At 37.4% G+C, this 21482-nt stretch overlaps 1 protein-coding gene and 2 long non-coding RNA genes across 5 annotated transcripts; 1 reads left to right on the top strand and 2 right to left on the bottom strand.

Moving 5' to 3' along the window:
• Positions 1 to 5: 5 nt before the first annotated feature.
• LOC310722030 lies at positions 6 to 2328 on the top strand. Its single transcript, XR_014532254.1, has 7 exons — positions 6 to 139; positions 586 to 750; positions 1092 to 1200; positions 1403 to 1469; positions 1681 to 1733; positions 1932 to 1993; positions 2194 to 2328. It is a non-coding gene; the product is annotated as an uncharacterized lncRNA (long non-coding RNA).
• Positions 2329 to 4829: 2501 nt separating this feature from the next.
• On the bottom strand, positions 4830 to 8242 carry LOC310721989 (polymeric immunoglobulin receptor-like). 2 transcript variants are annotated; one of them, XR_014532247.1, is made up of 6 exons: positions 8056 to 8242; positions 6738 to 6797; positions 6188 to 6514; positions 5780 to 6082; positions 5178 to 5614; positions 4830 to 5084 (listed from the first exon to the last, which is right to left on the bottom strand). XR_014532247.1 is itself a non-coding variant. In XM_083534273.1 (5 exons), the coding sequence occupies exons 2-5, from the start codon at positions 6772 to 6774 to the stop codon at positions 5376 to 5378; spliced, it is 906 nt and encodes a 301-aa protein (XP_083390399.1). In that variant the 5' UTR covers positions 6775 to 6797; positions 8056 to 8242; the 3' UTR covers positions 4830 to 5375. The 2 variants fall into 2 exon arrangements, 1 of the variants encoding a protein (XP_083390399.1); XM_083534273.1 differs by having other exon boundaries at positions 4830 to 5614.
• A 10048-nt stretch (positions 8243 to 18290) lies between these two features.
• LOC310721679 lies at positions 18291 to 21145 on the bottom strand. Of its 2 annotated transcripts, XR_014532164.1 has the most exons (4): positions 20981 to 21145; positions 20214 to 20427; positions 18926 to 18991; positions 18291 to 18397 (listed from the first exon to the last, which is right to left on the bottom strand). It is a non-coding gene; the product is annotated as an uncharacterized lncRNA (long non-coding RNA). The 2 variants fall into 2 exon arrangements; XR_014532165.1 differs by lacking the exon at positions 18291 to 18397 and having other exon boundaries at positions 18783 to 18991.
• Between the last annotated feature and the right edge of the window lie 337 nt (positions 21146 to 21482).

Below are 21482 nucleotides of genomic sequence, written 5' to 3'. Positions count from 1 at the left end.
ATTTATTCAGTCGAAAATAGCGGAAACGGGGCGTCACGGGTATGCGCATGCGCAAGACTCGTTGCTACGACGCATGCGCAGTGCTTACTTAAAACCATCGGACACACGTGTTCGCCCCCAGTCGGTCTGCAGTACAGAGGTAGGAGCGTGTGTAGTTCTTTAGAGATGTTTATTTTCTATTCCCTGTAACTGGTTAAAAATTATTGAAATTACTCAATAATGGTGCAGATTTTTGAGTGGCATGTGTTTTTGATAGTTTGAAGTGTACTTGAAAAGGAAGAGTGCTTGGGGAACACGTTCAAGGATTAGACCTGTTACACATGTTCATATTTCATATTTGCTTGGTTTATTAATTGGAAATATATAAATTTCTGTATGTGTTTGGAAAAGGGTAGATTTCTAACAAATTAGAGATCAATTTAAAAATGTTTTGAATTTTCTCATAAAATCTTTAAATTACATTTGTTTCCCAATAGATGTTACTCTAATGCAATGTTTGATTTTATTTTTTTGCATGAAGTGTTTTTAAATTGATTGAAATTGGTGTATATTGAATATTTTCCTACTTTTTTTTTTTTTATTAAGACACCACGTGGATCCCTGCTTACTTCCCGGAAATGACCATGCTGCACAAACCACTTCCTTCTCCGGGTCACGTGGTTGTTGGGGTTTGGGCTCATTGCCCCTCATGTTGCATTTTGCCCGGTGGGGGGCGCCAATGCGCCTTTGCTCTCAATAACAATCCAGCAGGTAAAACGTCATATATTTAGCAGTTGGAAATTAAGTATATTTCCCATTTATAATTACTTGTCTTAGTTGATACTAGTAATCTATAACATCATATTATTTTGTAATTAAAACTATATTAATAGTTCATGTCCTCAGTTGTTTATTAGTGTATATAAAATGGTACCATGAAAAAGGCTTTGCTTTAGAATAAAAAGAACAGGCAGAAAAAAAAATCAACATAATTTAATAAATGGTTTTGGTTATCAGCAACGTTATTTTATCAAAAAAATGTTTACGATACTGTGATCGTTTTGATTTTAATTGTGGTCACTAAAACGCGCATTAAAAAACTTTTGTTTCAGGTTAGATCATCCAGCAGTGGAGAGGTGAAATAGGTACCAAATTTGCACAGCTAATCGTGAATGATAGTCAGCTGCTCTGCACCATGACGGTCATATGGAATGTGTCCTGGTGAGATGTTTTTCCTGACCTCATGCCTTTGGGTTTTCATGAAACATGTCTCTGATGACTAAACTTTTTTCCCCAGCAGATCGACTCTGTTGACCCTTTTAAAATTTAAGCCAAAGTGTCTGAGCCGCTGTCACAGTGCATACCTTTAAACTGCCCTTAGAGAGATTAAGTTGTGAAGGACTTTCACTTTTACCTCTTCCAGAACCAGGGGCCCTGCAGATGCTCAAAAGGTTCCTGGTCTTGGTTTTCTTTCTACCGATGTAAAACTGGTACGTTTCTCTTGCCTTCCTTCTGAACCAATCTGATTGTTGTTACATGGTGTAAATGATGACTAAACTTTTTTCCCCAGCAGATCGATTCTGTTGACCTCTTTTGAAAATTAAGCCAAAGTGTCTGAGCCATTTTTTTGTATGTACAACTTTTTCCTGTGACTGACTTCCCTTTTTAACACTACTTTCTTATTTCTTTTATTACTTATAGATTGTGGGGCTCATTGTGTTCCCAACACGGTTCTTCTTTCGAGGGTGTAAGAGGTGAGTTTTTGTATGTCTGCAGTCCGGCATTAGACTGTAATGGCGTAAAGGATGACTACACTTTTTTCCCCAGCAGACCGACACTGTTGACTTTTCTATAATTAAGCCAAAATATCTGATGCACCATGTAGAACATGTGGTTAGAAAATTTGCATGCAGCCATTGTCTTTAAAAAGACTTTTCTACTCTTGGATTCAGGAGACCACATCATGAAGTATCTGGAATGGGTTCATGGACGCTCCTCGTCTGGAATGCACAAGGTACTTGTTTACGATTGGCAGTGATTGATTTGAGACCCGTTCATGATTGTGTGTTCATGATGACCATTTTTTTTCCCCGGCATATCGACCATGTTGACTGCCTGTGACTTTAAGCCAAAAGATTTCTGATGCACTGAATTGATGAGTGTTCTGGCTAATAATGTTTGGATTTGAGTTTTAATGTCTTTTCTTGGTTTTAGGGCCATCGTGGAGCTTTCAGGCCAAGATGCTGGTTTAAGTTGCATTCAGAAAAAACTGTGACATCAGTTCGACAATGATTTGTACGTAATTGACCCAACAGGGGTAACTTGTTAAAAATAAAGATATTTCTTATTAACCTTGTCTGATTTTTGTTGTAGGAGGGTTGACCTTTCCATTTCATACCCATATATTGCTCTTTTGACATGGTGACTGTAGGTAGTTTTGGCAATATTAAAGAAAAGTAGACTAAAGGTTCTTACAGTAATTGAAATACCAACTTGCTTTTTTTTTTTTTTTTTTTTTTCTCCCCCACCTAAATTAATGTAGGTACCCAAGCATGGGATCTGTGAAGTACATTTTGCACATTTGTTCAGTCTCTGCTTGGATCATTTTTCTGGTTTATTTACTGCAATTAAGTGTTTCAGCATTCAGTTGAACGTATTTTTATTTTTCTTGAGTAAGACCTACCTTATCGTTTAGGTTGTTATAAAAAGACACTGCAGTTGTTCAAATGATGATCTACTCTACACACGTGCTGTACCCCATGATTAAAAAAAGCATTTTACACATTTAATCCAGACAAAGGAAGAGATGTGCTCCAGAGCTCAATATACCTTTTTATACTGTTTTGACTTTAATGGTGTTGATCGGTGTGTGTGTGTGTGTGTGTGCGTGCATGAGCTGATTTGGATCTTCTCACAGGATTAATGACTTTTGCCCTGCCAGCCATAAGACATAAGCCAAAGAGCACAGATGAGAATAATCACAAAAATCAAGATATTGTGACATTTATCACTCCATAAGGTTAAATCACATGAAATTCTCTTTTAAAAAAATCTGTGATTACAAATGTAATTGCCGGTATACAACAGATTAGTAAAGAGGTTACTGTTAAGACATTTTTTAGACTCTACATTGCCTTTTATTTTTGCTCTATTTTGCTCACTAAAATAATTCCAAACAAACCTTTACAAAAAACACTTCATTTTGCAAAGATGAGTTTTGTTGGTACCTGCATGCTTCATTTCTATTGGACTGTTAGAATTTAATTTTCAGTCAGTGTTACACCAGTATTAGACTGTTTAGACTTTGCTACAGAAATGAAGAATTACCTAAATTTGAGAGCAAAAGTTAATTTATTTAATTTTATTTAAATATGCCTTCTGTGAATCCAGCACTGACCACAAGAGGTCACGTGATTTTTACGACGCTTTTAATTGGTCCAAATATGTCCTCTTAATTAATGATGTGGACAATGAGAAGAAAAAGAGAGACAGCCAGGGTATTTAAGATCCAACAAACTGGTAAGCGATAAACCCTAATAAAACAACAATGCTCATGTTTTAGTGCTGAATAATTAATTAACGGCTGTAATTGATAAAATACTAAAACTTTACAAGCTTTTAGCGTTACGATAGTCATTCATTGATTTTCTCCCGCTTATCCGTAATTCGGGTCGCGGGGGCAGCAGTCTAAGCAGGCCCCCGCCTTCGACTGCTGCCCAATCCTCACAGCACCGTCCCTTACGGTCCCTCCTGCAGGTGGTGAGCCCACGGGAAGGCGGCCCCACGTCACTCCGACGTCACGGACCTTGATATTTCCCTCGTAAGGGACCCCCGGAGCATAGAGGGTTAAGGGCCTTGCTCAAGGGCCCAAGAGTGGCAGCTTGGCGATACCGGGGCTTAAACCCCAGACCTTCCGATCGGCAACCCAGCGCCATAACCGCTGGAGCCACCACTGGACCTCCGGATTATTACTTCTGCTGTTAACAGTAAAACATTCTTAAACTATAAACAGGCTGTAGAAACTAATGTGTCGTTTTCTGGATGAGTCGGTTCCTTGAGTCAAATCTTTTGTCAACGTGAGATGGCGTTGCTTTATGCTTCTGAATGACTGGGACGATGCCATGAATGCAGGTATGTGCTTCTAATTTTAATGATGATACTCATTTAGCAATTGTTTCCTTAAGATTCGTTGAGTCGAATGATTTGATTCACTTACAAGTCACTAGGTAACGAAAAAAAAAACATATTGGTTGTTTGTTCCTCCAAACATGTTCAGGCACATAATTAATACTATAGTGATTGACTTCTACTTTTTAATTTCTGTCAAGGCATGAACCTGACAAGAAGGGGAATGAAAGTCAGAAGTAAGACAGAGTACATGTGTGTGTGAATAAGAGGGAGGGCAGTGGAGTGGTGGTGAAGATGGAGGAGTTTACAAGTAGGTACCTGGGGTCAAGTGTGCAAAGTATTTGAGTGTGTTAGAGAAGTGAAGAAAAGAGTGCAGGCAGGGTGGAGTGGGTGGAGAAGTGAGGCAGATGTTTGTAAGATGTATGGTTGAGAGGCTGTAGCACTGACAGCTATACGTGGCAATGATATGAGTTTAGGATGCTAAGATTTGCATTGGGAGTGATGAGGATGGACAGGATTAAAAATTAGAGTTTAAAAATAAGTTTATTAGAGATGCAGGTATAGCAAAAAATGTGAGAGAGAAGCAGAAATGTTGCTCTAATACATAGGGAATATATTTATAAATATAAATGTCTGTCTAAAAGGTGTATATTATATAGCTATCATTACTGGACTGCACAAGCACATTAAACAAGTATAATTATGGAATATTGTCAAAAATATAAACAGTATAACAAGTGTTTATTCCAAAATATTTGTATTATAAAATATTACTATTAAAAGGTAAAAAGTGACATCAGATAATATACACAAAAATAACAAACAAACTTAACCTTCAATTTTACAAGACATTGTAAACCCCAAGACATTGACAACAGTTGCATGCAGTACATTTAAAACGTAGGCATTCAGTGGTGTCTCCTTTCAGTTTATTCTACAGCAGATGCATCAACGTTTACTTGAAATGACCGTGTTTTCTGTGTCATTCGTTTTCCCGGAGAAAAAAAGTGCAAAAGTATAAATAGGGAATGGACACTTGATTAGAAGATAAAGGGACCTCCAGTCATTACACTGAAGGGCGTACGGCAGTTCCTCTGACCTAGGCAACATGTCTTTTGGCTCTCCGATTAGTTAGAAACCCCAGTGTCAACTTACACCTCTTCAAGCTGAAGTGCAACTGAGTGTTTCTGAGAGAACTCACTATGTAACGAAGGGAATTGATTCTGGGGAATCATTTAATACATATTCTGCCACTGCAACTAAAACGACTAGTCTTGGATCATCCGTGTTGAAGAAATCTTTGGCATCATTGGGGTTTCTTCCTGAACAGGAGCACCTTCATTGTTGGTTGCCATTTGTTGAGGCTCTTTGTGGCTTCTCACGCAGTAAATCACAATGCTGATGAAGAGGAGGAAAAGGAGCAATCCTAGTACTACAATTATTGCTATTAGGGAGTTTGGGGTAATACAGCTGGGGGGTGTGGGTGGGGTTTGTGCCAATGGACGTTCTAAGGAAAAAAAAGAAAAATATTAGAATAATATAAAATCTAAATATCGTAATACAAATTATTTTGAACTGGAATGTCTATAGACTGGGATTACTTATTTCTCTAGAAGCACCTGAACATTAACTTCATCTACTTAAAACCTACCGGATTCAAGGGTAAACTTACCTTTCACCTTTAGCAGAACGGCACGCGGGTCTCCTTCACGAGATCCCTGGTGAATAAGGCACAAGTAAAGCGACGCATCGGAGTGGCGAACGGATCCGATTCGCAGCGAGAGATCGCCAGATTGAAAGCCTTCTTTTGACATGGTTATTCTGCCTGCTGCAGCTTCACCGGCAATGGAAAAATTGTACACCGGCAACTTTCCCCCATCTTTCATCCACTGTACGTCCTGGGCATCACGCCGAGTGTTGCAATAGCATGGAAGTGTGGTGTTATCCCCCTCGAAAACCTCCACAACCACAGGGTCTAACACAAAAAATTTTATTATAATATAGTAACTATTTCTTTCTTTAGGTGTAAAAACCAAGACCTGATACAAACTAGATTGTAGGCAACTTGTTATAATCTTACCATATACTTTTAGTTGTAGTTCACTAACTGATTTTCCATCACAAGTGCACTTGTAGTAGCCAACGTCATTGTAGACAGTTGAATTGATGGTCATGGAGAAATTTCCAGCGCTGGTGTCATCCAAGAAGGTAAATCGGTCCTGAAAATCCTTTTCAATCTGACACATCCCACTATTACACTCGACAATGGGTGTTTCAGTGGAGTAAAAGTAATAGGTGGTCCATTTAACCACTTTCCCAGAGCAGCTGCATTGGAGAATTAGAGGTGCTTTCACAATGGCTGCTATATCGGAGGATGTATCGGGCTGCACCACTGACAGGTGACAAACTAATGAAACGGAGAGAAAAGCACATCCAAAGTAAAAAAAAAATCAATGGTGTACATATTGTTCTTGTAAATTTGACCTACCAAGCATTAAATGCAATAGACTTAAGAAATATACTTTTTAAAATCAGCATATCTTTAATTGGAAATTAACCAGCAAGGCTTTTATGCTGACCGTGACACTGTGGTAATGCATGTGTAATATGGTATATAAACAGAGACCTACCCAGGAGGAAGAGGAGGCCCGTCACTGTAACGATCATGTTGATCTTCTTATACAATTAACCTGCAATGATGAAAGTGAAATTATTTGACATAAGATAAAGTGAAAAGAACAAAGAGTAGTCTTACATCTACTACTGTACGGACTGATGACCTGGAAGTAAAGATCAGGTAGGATCAGGGCCATAGAGGTTTCGAAGGCCGGGATCTTCTCTCACAAAATTCTCTCTTGATGTTAACATTTTGATTGTTTCAAGATCACAACACTGTTGCCTAACATGCAATTTAGAGGCAAATCCTCAGTAAGAACATGCCCTAGGTAGATTATTTAGATAGCTTGTATCTTGATTAAGATTTTAGGTTATTACATTTGGTTTGTGTGCATGTAGGTTTGGTAAAACTGTATATTAGATAAATACAATATATAAATATATGTTCGATACATTTTACAATCCTATGGTTGTTCTGTTATTTCTCTGTTGTGATTGGGTTGTCTGTGTCTGTGCTATGAAACGTCATCTGATTGCTCCTGTCTCCTCATTGTTGTTCAACCAAATTTAACACCCGTCTCCTGATTGGTGTTAAATTTCACATTGCTTAATCAGGAGCTATTTTATGATCTGAGCAGATTGTGTTAGATTTTGTATTAAGAGAGTTTTGAGACTGACAACTTTCCGGCTCAGAAGTAGAGACTTTGTGTATTTTTTGAGAGGGTTCCCCAGTACGTCATTTAAACAAATATAAATTACAAACTAATATTTGAAGTATGCAAGTAATTTGCAATACTAAATTCAACCACGATAAGAGGTAATTAATGTGTACTTATTGTGTAATTATTGTCTACGCTATTAAAGGCAACCACAATAACAAGAATGACAACTTTACATTAAACAGTAAAGGCTCTGGGTTACTGATCAGAGGGTGGAGGGTCCAGCCCTGCCAAGCTGCCACTGTTGGGCCCTTGAGCAAGGCCCTTGCCCCAAAAGTTTTCCAAAGTTCACTGAAGCCCCTGCTGGTGGTGACCTTTGTTTGATTACCACATAATAATATGAAAGTTAAAAAAGTCAAAAGTTTATATACCTGCTTTAAAGTGTTACACGTACAATTCAGAACAGAGTAAAGGGTAATGCATGCAAGTAATTTCCACTACTAAAGGCAACTACAGTAGGTGATTATTATGTCCTATTTCCACCTTTCTGACTTTAATACGGTCCGAATCCGGTTTCTTTCCTCTGAATTCGATAATAATGATGTTATTCGCGCCCAGATGTTGAGATCATCCATACAGATGTTTCACCTGTTTAAATATAAAAGCCACTTGCCTGTTATAGTGCGCGTGCTGCTCCTCCACACGAGACACTTCCCGACTGGTGAAAGGGAAAAGTGAAGATTCTTTAATTATGTTTATTCGCACTTTAAAGTGCTTGAGAAAATCTTGTCCTTGCCCTGTTCGCGCTTCACACGACCACTAGAACGGACTCTTCTTTATTTATCTACAGTCCAACTTCCGGTTTTATTTTAGACCCGCCCCCGCCCGGATGGAAGGTGATGACAATCATAAGCCTCCCCTCCCAAATGCCCCTGTTATATTATATCGCACCCGTTCTGTAAATAATCCGCATATTTATATTAGTTGAATGCCCGAGATTTTAAGGAAAACCACAAAAAATATGCAATTTGACAAACGAGGTTTTGCAAACCCGTGCTCTTCACCCCTCCCAAAAATGGTTTAGTCCGAGAATTCATCCAGTGAAAAAAAGGCGTTTCCGGTCACCTGATTTATGATTCGTAAACACCTGGCGGGAAACGTCCTGAAACGAAGAGGAGATTCGGGCCTCAATCTCCCCTTCTTTTAATGGCGTTTCTGGTCACCTGATTTATGATTCCCCACTCAACACTCATTGGTCTCTTCATGAGCTCGGTTACTATTTTACTGAGTATCTCAGACTATTCGATCCATACTTTTCTTACGACAGGGTAGTGATGTGCATTTTCGCGGAAAAATTTCTGGGAAAAAGTAAAGTGTATATATATATATATATATATATAAAATAAAAAATTCCTTTTGGACAGTAAACACAAGCATAATTTAGTTAATGTCTTTTTTAAATTTTTAATTATGCATTGATTTTTACATAATGCAATTATTTTTACATTTGTTTATTAATACAGTCATTTATGCATTTCGTTTTACATTTGTTTATTTATGAATTTATTTATATAATTGGATTAATGAATTAATCATTGATTTATTTCTATGTTTATCTATTTCATTTATTTAGAAGAACTGGATATGTGAACATTTACTGACTATAGCAGCATTTCTGTGCAGGTAAAAAATGTTGTGTGTGTGTGTGTGTGTGTGTGTGTGTGTGTGTGTGTGTGTGTGTGTGTGTGTGTGTGCCAATCCAGTTTCTTTTTAATAAGAAGTCTAATAGCCTTGTGTGAAAGAAGCTGTGACACAGTCTGTTTGTGAGTCCCGAATGCTTCCTTATATTTTTGCCAGGTGGTAGGCAAATTTGGACACCTCACTCTTCTTCCTGTATTTAATTTACTGTATTTTACTTTTGTTGAATTAGAGATTAACAGATTGAGTAAGTAATCAGTAAAGATATTTTAATAATTTTCCTCCTGATAATTGCATTCATTCTTAATATGGCTAAAGTTGCTATTCAAGTATAAGAGGCTCTGATTGTTCCCAGGTTGTTGGGAAGCTGGGATCAGAGAGCAGGGTCAGTAATGATACAGCACCACTGAACCAGAGATTGTTAAGGGCCTTGCTCAAGGGCCAAACAGTGCCAGTTTAGCAGTATTGGTGCTTAAACCTCTGATCTTCAATTAGTAACCTAGAGCCTTATTCACTTTCCACATGTAGCTGTTTAAGTTCAGTGCCACTGAACTTATTGATTTATTATTACCTGCTCAAACCTCTAATTCAAAAGGTCACTGCTGTGGATCACCTGATTTATTTTTTTAAATGTTTTCTCTGTCTCAATAAAATCCTTTTTTATCATTAAAAAGCAAGCTGCTAAAGTGTAATACCTTAGCTAATCTTACCTTAATAATGTTAATTCAGTGTTAACCTCTGCCTAATTTTCACCACTTTGTTCTAATTAAAAAACAAAAAAAAACATTGCAATAAATTCAGCCATCCTGTAAATGCTGAGATTGCATCGCTGTTATATTTGGATATTTTTAAAGAACTGTGCTTTTTAAGATTCATCCAATAAAATAAATGCACACAGATGTGTTGTTGGTGTAACAAAAGTTTGGTCACATTTGTAATGTATTAGCGTTAGCGAAGGTGAGGTCAAGCAGAAAAGTGTGTATTTGTGAGCGCATGTTGGATGGAGGCCTACAGTGTCACAGATCCCTTCAGCAAATTTCACACCTCTCAGCATGGAGAACACTGCATGTCCTTACATTAGTACATTTAGTACCTCTTTCCTTTGGTTTTCTCTTTTAAGCAAACTTAAATAACTTATGTGCTTTGTGACCACCTACAGGATATACATATAAAAAGCTTTTGTGTGCTATACGCAGATGTCCACGGGGACTCTTCTTTATTCCCACAGCCGGCTGTGTCTGCATGGCAGGGTGAGTAAACTGTAATGTTTTCTAGCAATTAATGAGATGTTTTGATTGAATTTTTTTTTGGTGCTATTTAGGGCAGACAATATTGATTGCTTAATTAAAACTCATATTGTATATAAAGTGTCATTGTGAATCATGGGAAGAACAGAGAGGCCAGGAGGATGCGTTTTTTTTATTTTAAGAGTATCAATGAGAGAGGAGAAGTAAACAAATTTGACCAAAAAGACAGAGGTTCAGTTGAGCAATACTGCATTGATCAATATTATAAGGTGTCAAATTTTAAAAGAATTTAAAGGGCCAAACAAGCTTACACACACACACACACACACACACACACACACACACACACACACACACACACACACACACACAGATGCTAGACTGGGATCATGTCCCAATAACCCAATTTATGCTGGTTATAGCTTTATATCTATAGCTAGAAATATCTGTATGCATGCCAGAAGTCTAAATTATTAAAACTACGCAAGTTTTGAAAGGATGTTGGTTATGAATGTATTAATAATATTTCAGATTTTGTGAAATTTTTGGCTCTGGTACCTCGTTTAGCAAATAAACGAGAACATCGGAAGAATCAGAAGTGTGTTTTATGAAGGAATAAAATCTTCTAAGTCTGTAATTTAAAAAGGAGAGAAATAGGGGCTTATAAGAATCTGACTGGTTATAGTTGGTAGATGACAATGCTAAGTCTGTGCTTTGTAACAATCAAACATAAAGCAAGAGCTTAAGGATCTGGAACTCAACTAGATCTATTATTAAATATGCACCGGTTTAAAATGATTTATTTGTTTTGTGAATAAGTGCTGAATAAATGACAGGAAATGCAGTAGATGCTACAGGCCATAGATCCATCAGTGGTTGTTCGAGGTGTATGTTATTTAAGATGTACTTGATATTTAAGTTGTATATCTGTGTAAACTATATCCATCGATCAAAGCTACAGGACTGCGGTTCTCATTTTTACTTATGTTTCCTTTTCAGTGTCTCCAGGTTCATATCTGAGGAACACCTGCCACCACCAGCATGTTCAAGAGACATGACATCAGCAACCAAAGAGCTCAATAATTACCAAAATAAAGACTGATTCCCCTCTAACACCAAAAATAAGTCAATGCTTTGTGTTAAATAAACAGTTAGATACATTTATTTAAAGTAATTGCTGCTGTGGTTTTGTATCTTTGTGTTTACAGGGTAGCTGAATCTATTTAGAGGATTTCAGAGTTGAGTTAAGAGTCTTTGGATTTTTAATCCATCTTGGATTAAAATAAAATGCAAGCCATCATCTAAGTAAACATAAATGTTGCAGCTGTAAATAAATCTATTATTCTGTGGACAATTCATTTCAAAAATCTGATTGGCTGAGAGGAATCGTTCGTTATATTGCAAAAGCTTGGTATCCATGGAATACCCCAATCTGTCAAATGTTGCTAAGTAACTAGAGCAGATCTAACCAAGAATAATTATTATATATTTCTTTAATAAAATATGTTAATAATCAATAATATCACAAAGGCAGCATCCTTTCACATCCTTTTACATGCAAATATGCTTTAATATGTATTGACAACAATAAGAGTTATCAAAATGTATTGTACAAGAATGATGTACAAGGAAATATTATTCGTAATAAATGTAATTCTTTTTACGTTTTATTTTACTTTATGCTTTTGGGGAAAGTGGTAGCTCAGTGGATAAGATGTTGGACTTCTGATTGAATGGATGTGAATTTAAATCCCAGCACCACCAAGATGCTACTGCTGGGCTCTTGATCAACGCCCTCAACTGCTCATTTGTAGAAAATGACAAAAAAAAAAATGTAAGTCGCTCTGGATAAGGGTGTCTCCAAATACCGTAAATTAATTAATTTATAATAATCATCACATGTTTTGGCACTTAACATTGTACACCCTTAACCATCTCATTGCCTTTTTTCTATCTGTTCATTCACAACAATGGAAAAATGTGAAAATGATGGTAAAGCAAAGTGAACATGATGCCTGTACAGCCGTTTAGAGCTGCAGATCTTCCTACACATTCGTTATTGTGGTATTTGAAGCAGTTTAAAGCCTTTTAGAAAAAGCAAAAGAGCAAACGAACGCCTCCAAAGCATGCATGCTCACAGTCGTTGTCTGTCTTCTAGATTTTGTAGCCTCTGAACATCGATCACCACACAATACTGTTAATCTCCTGGGTTCTAACCTGTGCTTTAGGCTGCATGAGCTTTGAATTCACTTTGGAATTAGCATTAATTGGTGACATGACTGATTTTGTTCTCAAATGATTTTGCCTTTGAAAACTGGCTACATTTACATGTTAGGTTTCCTATAGACAATACAGTAGGTTTGTTTCAAGATGCAGCTATGATCTCTGTTCTGCAGAAATATCTAGATATAAGTGGAGCCATTAATATATTGCTGTGTGGAGCTTTAATAAAGTCTCTTTGAGTTTTTGCCACATATGGTAGTTGTGTTCACAGTCAGTCTAAACTAAAGCTTTATAATGTTCTCTAAATAAAAACTAAAAGTATTTCAGTCATTTATTTTGGTGTAGCTGAAAAATATTCTAGAGATAAGCGAGTTCGGATTTATCCGGGTTAATTAACCCTATCCTTTATATGCCTCGGGATTCATGAATCCTTCTTTTCAATTGCTCGGATCACTTGAGTCCTTGGTTATCTTGCTAATGACAACAATATATATATATATATATATATATATATATAAAACGAAATTGTAATTTACACCATTCAGAACAATTACACCATTAAGTTGTTGTTAGCAAATAACTTCAGCAACAAGTAGCTCCTTGAATTGTTTGAAACGAAAACCCAAGAGACTCATATCCTATACGAGTCCTGGTTGAGTCATCTGAACCTTGGGAATTAAAGTCAAATCAGAGGGACTCAGTGTGCGTGAGAGATTATGAGTCAAAGGATTCAAAGAGCTCCCTCTAGTGGAAGGACTGGCAAAAGCAGGCGAAACCGTTGGAACGGTGGGATTCATGATTCCACAGATTCGTTAAATTCTGAGGATTCGGTGAGTGCCCTCTAGTGGTATTCCATGGCAAAAGCAGGCAGAATCCCTACTGACTCAAGTCACTCAAAGGACTCGTGAGACTCGAATTCGTTTACTGGGTGATTCAGAAGGATTTCTCATCTCTAATATATTCCTTTTGCAAGATAGATTTTGTTAAAGTAGTGAATGGTCTAATCGAACATGCCCTCATTTGCATGGTCCCAGGGGTTTATGGGAAACTCAAGAAAGACTTTACCATCTAGGAATTGTTGTTTGGCCATAGTATTTACATAACAAAGCCCTTAAAATCTTAAAAATATATTCTGTGTAAATGTGATAAATTGAAGTTTTTATTTTAATTAAATGTGATCAAGTATGTTTGTCTAGTTATTGTTTGAGTCACAACAAAAGTCTAACATGCCTGCAGCACAATCTGTCCTGAGAATGTTGCCAGATATAACAAATGTCCATTTTGTCAGCAGGGTGGTTATCATTCATATCATGCATGACCCTTTTTTTTTTGTCATCAGGTGTTGTAGGTTGTTTTTCTTTTCTCTTTTTAATTCACTTTTCTACAAATAAGTACAAAACTTCAACAAAAGTCCAACATGCTAACAAAACATGCTAACCTGATCCTAAATAGTGTAGTGGTATGAGTGAATTCACTCTCATGGTGTATGTTGTAAGTTCAAATCAGCTTCTTGAATGCTAAATATATTTTTATTTAACTGTAATCACGTGTATTTTGTCTTGATATTGGTTAAGACAGCAAAACTCCAATGTGCAAATTAGCTTATAAGTCTGCTTTAGTGTAGTGGTTAGAGTAATGCTCTCTTCTTGTGTATGTTGTAGGTTCAAATCCCTTTTTCTCACTTTACTACAAATAACAAATTATTTAAAAAAATATCTTACAAATGCTAAGGGGAAAAAAAGGTTTTGAGCACAACTTATGGGCTAGTTCTTGGATGACACAGGACAGATGTTTAACATGCCGTGGTATGTTAGGCTCCTGAGTAGTACAGTGGTAAATGTAATACTGATATATGGGTTATGTTGTAGTTTTAAATCTGCTTTTAGCCAGGTTCCTACCAACCGCTTGAAACATGAAAGTCCAACATGCCAAACACCATTGTAGTTCCTCCATAGCATAGTGGCTAGCGTTAATCTCTGTGTTGGATTGTGTTGTAGGATCAAACCTCCTTTTATTAAATAAAAACTTTGGGTCCAGTTAGTGAATGACACAGGACAAAAGTCCAACAGGTCACAACCATTCTTACACGGTGTGGTGGTTAGAGTGATGATCTCTTAACATCTGAGTTGCTGGTTCAAATCCGTGTTAAGTATTTTTAAGTCTTGATCATGTTTTTAAATTGATCGCATGATAATTTTTAATTTAAACACGATCAGGTGTGTTGGGGTAGTTATTGTTCGTGTCATAACAAATGTTAATAAAACAGCATGCCAACAGCACCACAATCGGTCCGTAGTATTTTGGCAGTCATTTTATTCACTTTCTTACACATAGCCCTATGGGCTAGTTAATGTTTGGCACAGGATAAAAATCCAACATGCCACCTTTAGTCCTGTTCTTAATCAGCATAGTGATTAGAGTAACGCTATCTCTATGCAGATTCAAATCAGCTTCTTCTTGATTTCTTGAATGGTAAATATGTAATCAGGTATTTTTTGTCTAGTTATTGGATAAGACAACAAATGTCCAAAATGCCAGAATCAGGCCAGCTATTCTGTAGCATAGTGGTTAGATTGATGCTCACTTGTGTGGTAGGTTGTAGGTTCAAACCCTGTTTTAAATACTTTCCTAAAATAATGGGAAAAAACTTTTAGTCTTGAGATTGGTTGAAACATAACAAAAGTCCAACATGCCAACTCACATACTGTATTTGCATAGTGTAATGTTTAGAGTAATGCTCGCACATGGTCTATGGTGAAACTTCAAATTAGGTTCAAATTGGTATCTTGAATGATTTATACAGATATTATTTGAGGGTTTTTTTGTGGTTTGTCTAATTATTAATTGAGACATAAATGTCCAACATGCCCTTTTCAACACAAATATTCCATAGTGTGGTGGTTAAAGTAAAGCTTCTGAATGATGCAGCTTGTAGGTTCAAACCCTGTTTTATTTACTTACCTAAAATAACCCAAAAAGCTTTTGTCCAACTTTCAATCTAGATATTGATTTCAGAATAATAAATGTACAACATGCCTCAACCAGTTACTCAGTTGGTCTGTAGCATAGTGGTTAGAGTATTGGGCTGTAGTGATATAGTTCACAGATTCAAATCCTGTTTCATTTAGTTTTCTAAAACAACCAAAAAAAAAGAAAAAAGAAAGTGTTCATGCAATTTTTGGCTTAGATATTGGTTGCGACACAACAAAAGTCCAACATGCAATATAAGAGACTCTTTAAATAGTGTAGTGATTAGAGTAGTGCTCCCACTTGGTTAAGACATGACAAATATCCAACATGCCATTATCAAAACCCCCGCTACGGAGCACAGTGGTTAGCGTAATACTCTGTCAGGGTCTAGTTTGTAGGTTCAAACCATGTTTTATTAAGTTTCCCAAAATCCCTGAGAAAAAAAGCTTTAATGCAACTTTTATTGTGGCTATTGGTTGAGACATAACAAAAGTCCAACATGCCAAATCATGTCCTATCTTTTCACGGTTTAGTGGTTAGAGTACTACTCCCACATGGTGTGTGCTGTAGGTTCAAATCAGCTTCTGTTAAGTTTCTTGAATGTTTAATAATTTTTTTCTGCATGGGATTAGTTTCTTTTTTAGATTAGATTAGATTAGACTAGAATTAACTTTATTGTCATTACACATGTACAAGGCAACACAATTCCGTTTGGGTCTAACCAGAGTGCAATAGCAGCAAGTGCAGGATATACAGTGTTTACATGAGTTGAATAAATTAAATAAAAAGGTAATATAGGAGTAATTTACAGATGTGTATGTACTATGAACATAATATACAGATAAATATATATGTACTATTTGGCGTTTTGGTTGAGACCAAACAAATATCCAACATGCCATGACCCCAACACACTTCTTCCGTAGTGTAGTGGTGCGAGTACTGCTCTCTCATGGTGTAGTTTGTAGGTTCCAAGTTGCTTTTATTTAGTTTCCAAAATAACTGGGAAATAAAAGCTTTCGTGCGACTTTTATGCTGGATATCAAAAGTCCAACATGCCAGTTTCCCAACAGATCTTTCTTAGCGTAATGGTTAGAGTAATGAGCTGTAATGTCATAGTTTGTAGATTCAACTCTTGTTATTTTTAGTTTCCTAAAATGACTCCCCAAAAAAAGAAAACACTGATGCGTTTGTGTTAGATATTGGCTGAGACTTTACAAAAGTCCAACATGCAAACTCACCTCCTCTCTTTAAATAGTGTAGTGGTTAGAGAATTACTCTAACATGCCGTATGTTGCTGGATCGAATCAGCTTCTTGTTGAATGTAAATCTATTTTTTATTTAATGTAATCAATAATTAATATAGATGTTCAACATGCCAACTATAAACCAGTTCTTCCATAGCAGAGAGGTTAGAGTTATGATCTTTAATACTGTATGTTGCAGGTTCAAAACTTACTTTATTTAGTTTCTTCAAATCATTTGTTCATGCAACGTTTGGTCTAGATTTTGTTTGAGACATGACAAAAGTCCAACATGGCAAGCGCTGCACTGTTTTAAAGTAGTGTAGTGGTTAGTGTAACGTTCTTTAAATGAGAAGATTACAGGTTCAAATCTCTAGTCAAGTAAGCTTTTTACTTACAGCATCTTATTTTTGATAGGTGCTCACATAGTGTTGGTCTATTATTTGAATGACAGAACAATAGTTCAACATATCTACAGCACAGAAGCTCTGCCATAGTGTAGTGGTTAGACTAGCGCTCTTTGGTGCTGTATGTCATGGGATCAAACCCACCATTTGACAGGTTCCTACTAATAATCCAAAAAGACAGTCCTTTTAGGAAAAATAATTTCTACTACAATGTTTGTTCTAGTTTTTGGTTGACAGCAACAACCTGCAAGTCTGCAATAGCATATTGGTTAGAGTAATGTGCTTCAGTAGTGTACATTCTGGGTTCAAACCTGCTTTTAGTCTCTTGACTTCTAATAACCTGATTAATTCTGGTAAAAAAAAAGCTATCAAAGCAGTGTGAGATTGGTGGCTCACTTTGTTGTCCCTTGCCTCCGGTGACTGAGGTTGTCAGATCAAATCTGACTCAATGTGTGGTGCGTTGCAAAAATATGGGGCGGGCATTCCAAACAGAAAAAGAAAGTGCATTGGTTGGGGCGGTCATTGCAATGGCCAGAATGAGAGGGTATGCACTATATGGATTGGCCAGAATGATGGAGTGTGCAAGAGGGCGTGCACTAGATGGGGCGGTCAGTGCGACGGTGAGGGCGTGCACTAGATGCGACGGTGAGGGCGTGCACTAGATGGGGCGGTCAGTGCGAACGGTGAGGGCGTGCACTAGATGGGGCGGTCAGTGCGAACGGTGAGGGCGTGCACTAGATGGGGCGGTCAGTGCGAACGGTGAGGGCGTGCACTAGATGGGGCGAACGGTGAGGGCGTGCACTAGATGGGGCGAACGGTGAGGGCGTGCACTAGATGGGGCGAACGGTGAGGGCGTGCACTAGATGGGGCGAACGGTGAGGGCGTGCACTAGATGGGGCGAACGGTGAGGGCGTGCACTAGATGGGGCGAACGGTGAGGGCGTGCACTAGATGGGGCGAACGGTGAGGGCGTGCACTAGATGGGGCGAACGGTGAGGGCGTGCACTAAAGGTAAGTGGGGGAAAACAACAATGTGTGTAAAAATACACTTTTTTTAATACGTTTTTTTTAAAAACCTATAGTGCAAAAAAATAAAAATGGCACACCCATCTCCACAGACCATAATTCACAGCCAAACTCTTTTTCCTTCACTGCCAGCCAGTGCAAGTTTTGAACCCACAACCTTCTGGATGGGAAGCGAGGCTGTTACCAGTGCACCACCAACACCTGCACAAAAGAAGAGTCTTTTTTAGGGGGCTTGTCTTTTAAAATTTTATCTCGATATAAAAAAAAATAATAATAATAATAAAATAATATAATTTAATATTTAATACCCTTTAAACATGTTTATTATTGTTTCAGACTGTTCTGTCATACAGTATACAAAAAAAAAAAAACGATCAGTAATTTCTGTCCTCTTGTGCTTTCTTGCTTCTCCAGCACATTAGGCATCATAAAATCCACAGCCAAACATGGACAGCCACAAACTCTCAAACAAAATCACCCCCAAATATACACGATTTTTGGTAAAAACACCTACACATACAAAACCCTTAGTGCTCAGTAGAAATCTGCGTAATTCAAGTCCAAATCGTTATATCCAAATCCAAATAGTTGTCTAGAAGGTCCTGTCCAACTTTCATTCACACATCTGTAGAACATACCAACCAAACAGAAAAACTCTCCTCAAAGACATCACAGAGCAATGAGTAGAGGTCATGTGGAAACTTGACAGTGAATTTGGGAAACAGTCACCAGGTTAGTTGGTGGTGATGGACGATTTTTATTTCCATGCTGTCACTGATATATAAAAGCATCCACCTGCAACATAAGAGGAAAAAGAAATTCCTGAAATGTGGAGTAACTCATACCTTTATTAATAAAACAGAAAGGACACACACACATACATACAGTATATATACATACATACATACATACATACACACATACATATACACACACACACACAGTCTCATCTCAACCTGCACCTGGACCAAGTCATCCAACCTCTTATCATGCTCACAAATTTAGTTCTAAGTTCCTTGTACTCAACTGAGACCTTGTGTCCAGGCATTTTGCACAAACACATTTACAAGAGAAAACTTATTTCATTAGAAACAGAAACTCAAATCACAGGCACAAAGACACAAACAAGGCGAATTTATAAATGATGCACACAGTTACTTTATATTCTGTCACATACCTATAATAAAAAAAGAGTTTGTTATAAAATGTATAGGCTGGAACCTGGGTAGTTATTAATGATAAGATGTTCTTTACAAAAAAAGGATTACATTTACAGTCTAGTACAATGTTGAAGCTGTGACACTATCTAATACAGAAATTAGATTAGAAGCTTCAATGTTTATTCTATAAATGAAGTGATTACATTGAGGACTACATACAGGATGTACACGAAAAAAATAAAGATATGTTGCTCCCTGTTTGCTGTGTAATGAGCATTACAGGTAAAACATTCAACATTCTGTGTGGAATAATGCGTTTTCTATGAGACGTATAACAGGATATTGAATTTATTCAGTGAGTGTGTGTTTGAGAAATAAATTTTTCAGCATTCTGCATCTTTCAGATTTAGAGTCAGTCTCACTGCTTACATTTACACTTCTCCCCTTCACCCATCTCCAACTCCTAAGTGGAGGAGGTGGTCATGTTGTACAATGACGTAACTATAAACTCATGATCATTACTGTTAACCTGTTACTAATAAATCCCATGCTTTGGAGCTTAAAATCCGACTCCAGACTTCAAAATTCACATAAAACCAAGTTCAGACTTTTCATTTCCATGTTGTCAAAATGCTGTACAACACGAAATGTAACCATGGAAAGTCAAATTGAGTAGACAATCACTCTAACACATTTGCAGTTTCTATAATTACCTATCTGTTTCTAAAATATGAGAAATTTCTCAAGTTCTCTGTGTCAGGATGAGATACCACAAGGTTACGATGGAAGAATATTCTGGTATATTTTTGTCTAAACATAAATCAGAATCAACCTTGAACAAAGATCAATCTTCCTACCTGAAACCTTTTTTTTTTATCTTGAATTGTTCTCCAGAAATCCATGTGGATCACAGATGCTGCAGTTCAGCTCTGCAGGTATCAGTTGAGGCCTCCACATCACAGAGACCTCTGCTGGTCTGGAGACACCTAATGCAGAAGCTTCTTCGTTGCAGTGCAACACTGAATCTCCTGCTCGCCTGTAATTCACCTGCAGGATCCTGAGCTTGCTTTGCTCTACCTCTGTGCCAACTGCAATGCCAGAATCATGAATATTTTATGGAAAAGATTATGACTTTGCCAAATTTTGCCAAAATCTTTTAAGCAACACTTTGACGTTTTGAGACATGAGGTGCCAACATTTGCAGATGATTTCCCAAAATTGAATTCACTTGGAGGAAATGCTAAACAAAATGAATGGGAAAGGACAAATTTGCTTCTGTCAGAGGATTATATACTTCTGCAAATACATCGGCCTGTTTCGTGAGTTTAAAAAAAGCAGAGAAGATCATTGTCTTTTTGATTTGTATAATAACTGAGGTGTGAATATGCACTGCTCAAAGAATTAAAGGGAACACAATCATCACAACATAACACAAAGTCAAATTTCTGGGATATTAATGTGTCCAGTTTGGAAGAATTAGTGATTATGAATCAGTTTTACCTGCTTTAGTGCAAATAAAAGTGATAGGAGGTGCACTAGAGAGGCAACAGTGAGAAAACCAACAAACAGGGAATGGTTGTCTCTAGTTTTGTGTTTTATTAGGGTCCTTGTGACTACTTATAACAGGACACAGTACCTCCATCTTAATCAGTTGGCAGAGATGATCCAGCTTCTCCATGCAGTCACATCCATGCGTGCCATCGTGAGGAGGTTTGGAGTGTCTTCCATGCACATTATCAAGAGTATTGAGGGGATACTGGAGATAGCCGGTCACATGAGGAAAGATGGACAGGGACTAAGGAGGGAAACAATAAAGAAGTTTTTTTTTTTTTAAGAGGAGGAGTACGACCAGACCCAGCAAAATGACCTCCAGTAGGCTACTGGTGTCAGAAGAAGACTCTATGAGAGTGGCATGAGAGCCTGACATCCTCTAGTGTAACTCACAGCCCAGTAACATGCAACTCGACTGATATTTGAGAGCAGCAGAATTGGCAGGTCCACCATTATCGCTCTGTTATCTACATGGATGAGAGCAAGTTTAAACTGGAAGAGTCTGGAGATGCCATGGGGAGCATTATGCTGCCTGCAGCAGCTGTGGGTAAGTGATAGTCTATGGAGGAATATTG

The sequence above is a fragment of the Silurus aristotelis genome (assembly GCF_946808225.1).
Source record: "Silurus aristotelis genome assembly, chromosome: 28".
Lineage (NCBI taxonomy): Eukaryota > Metazoa > Chordata > Actinopteri > Siluriformes > Siluridae > Silurus > Silurus aristotelis.
This window is presented reverse-complemented; position numbering and strand designations above follow the sequence as displayed.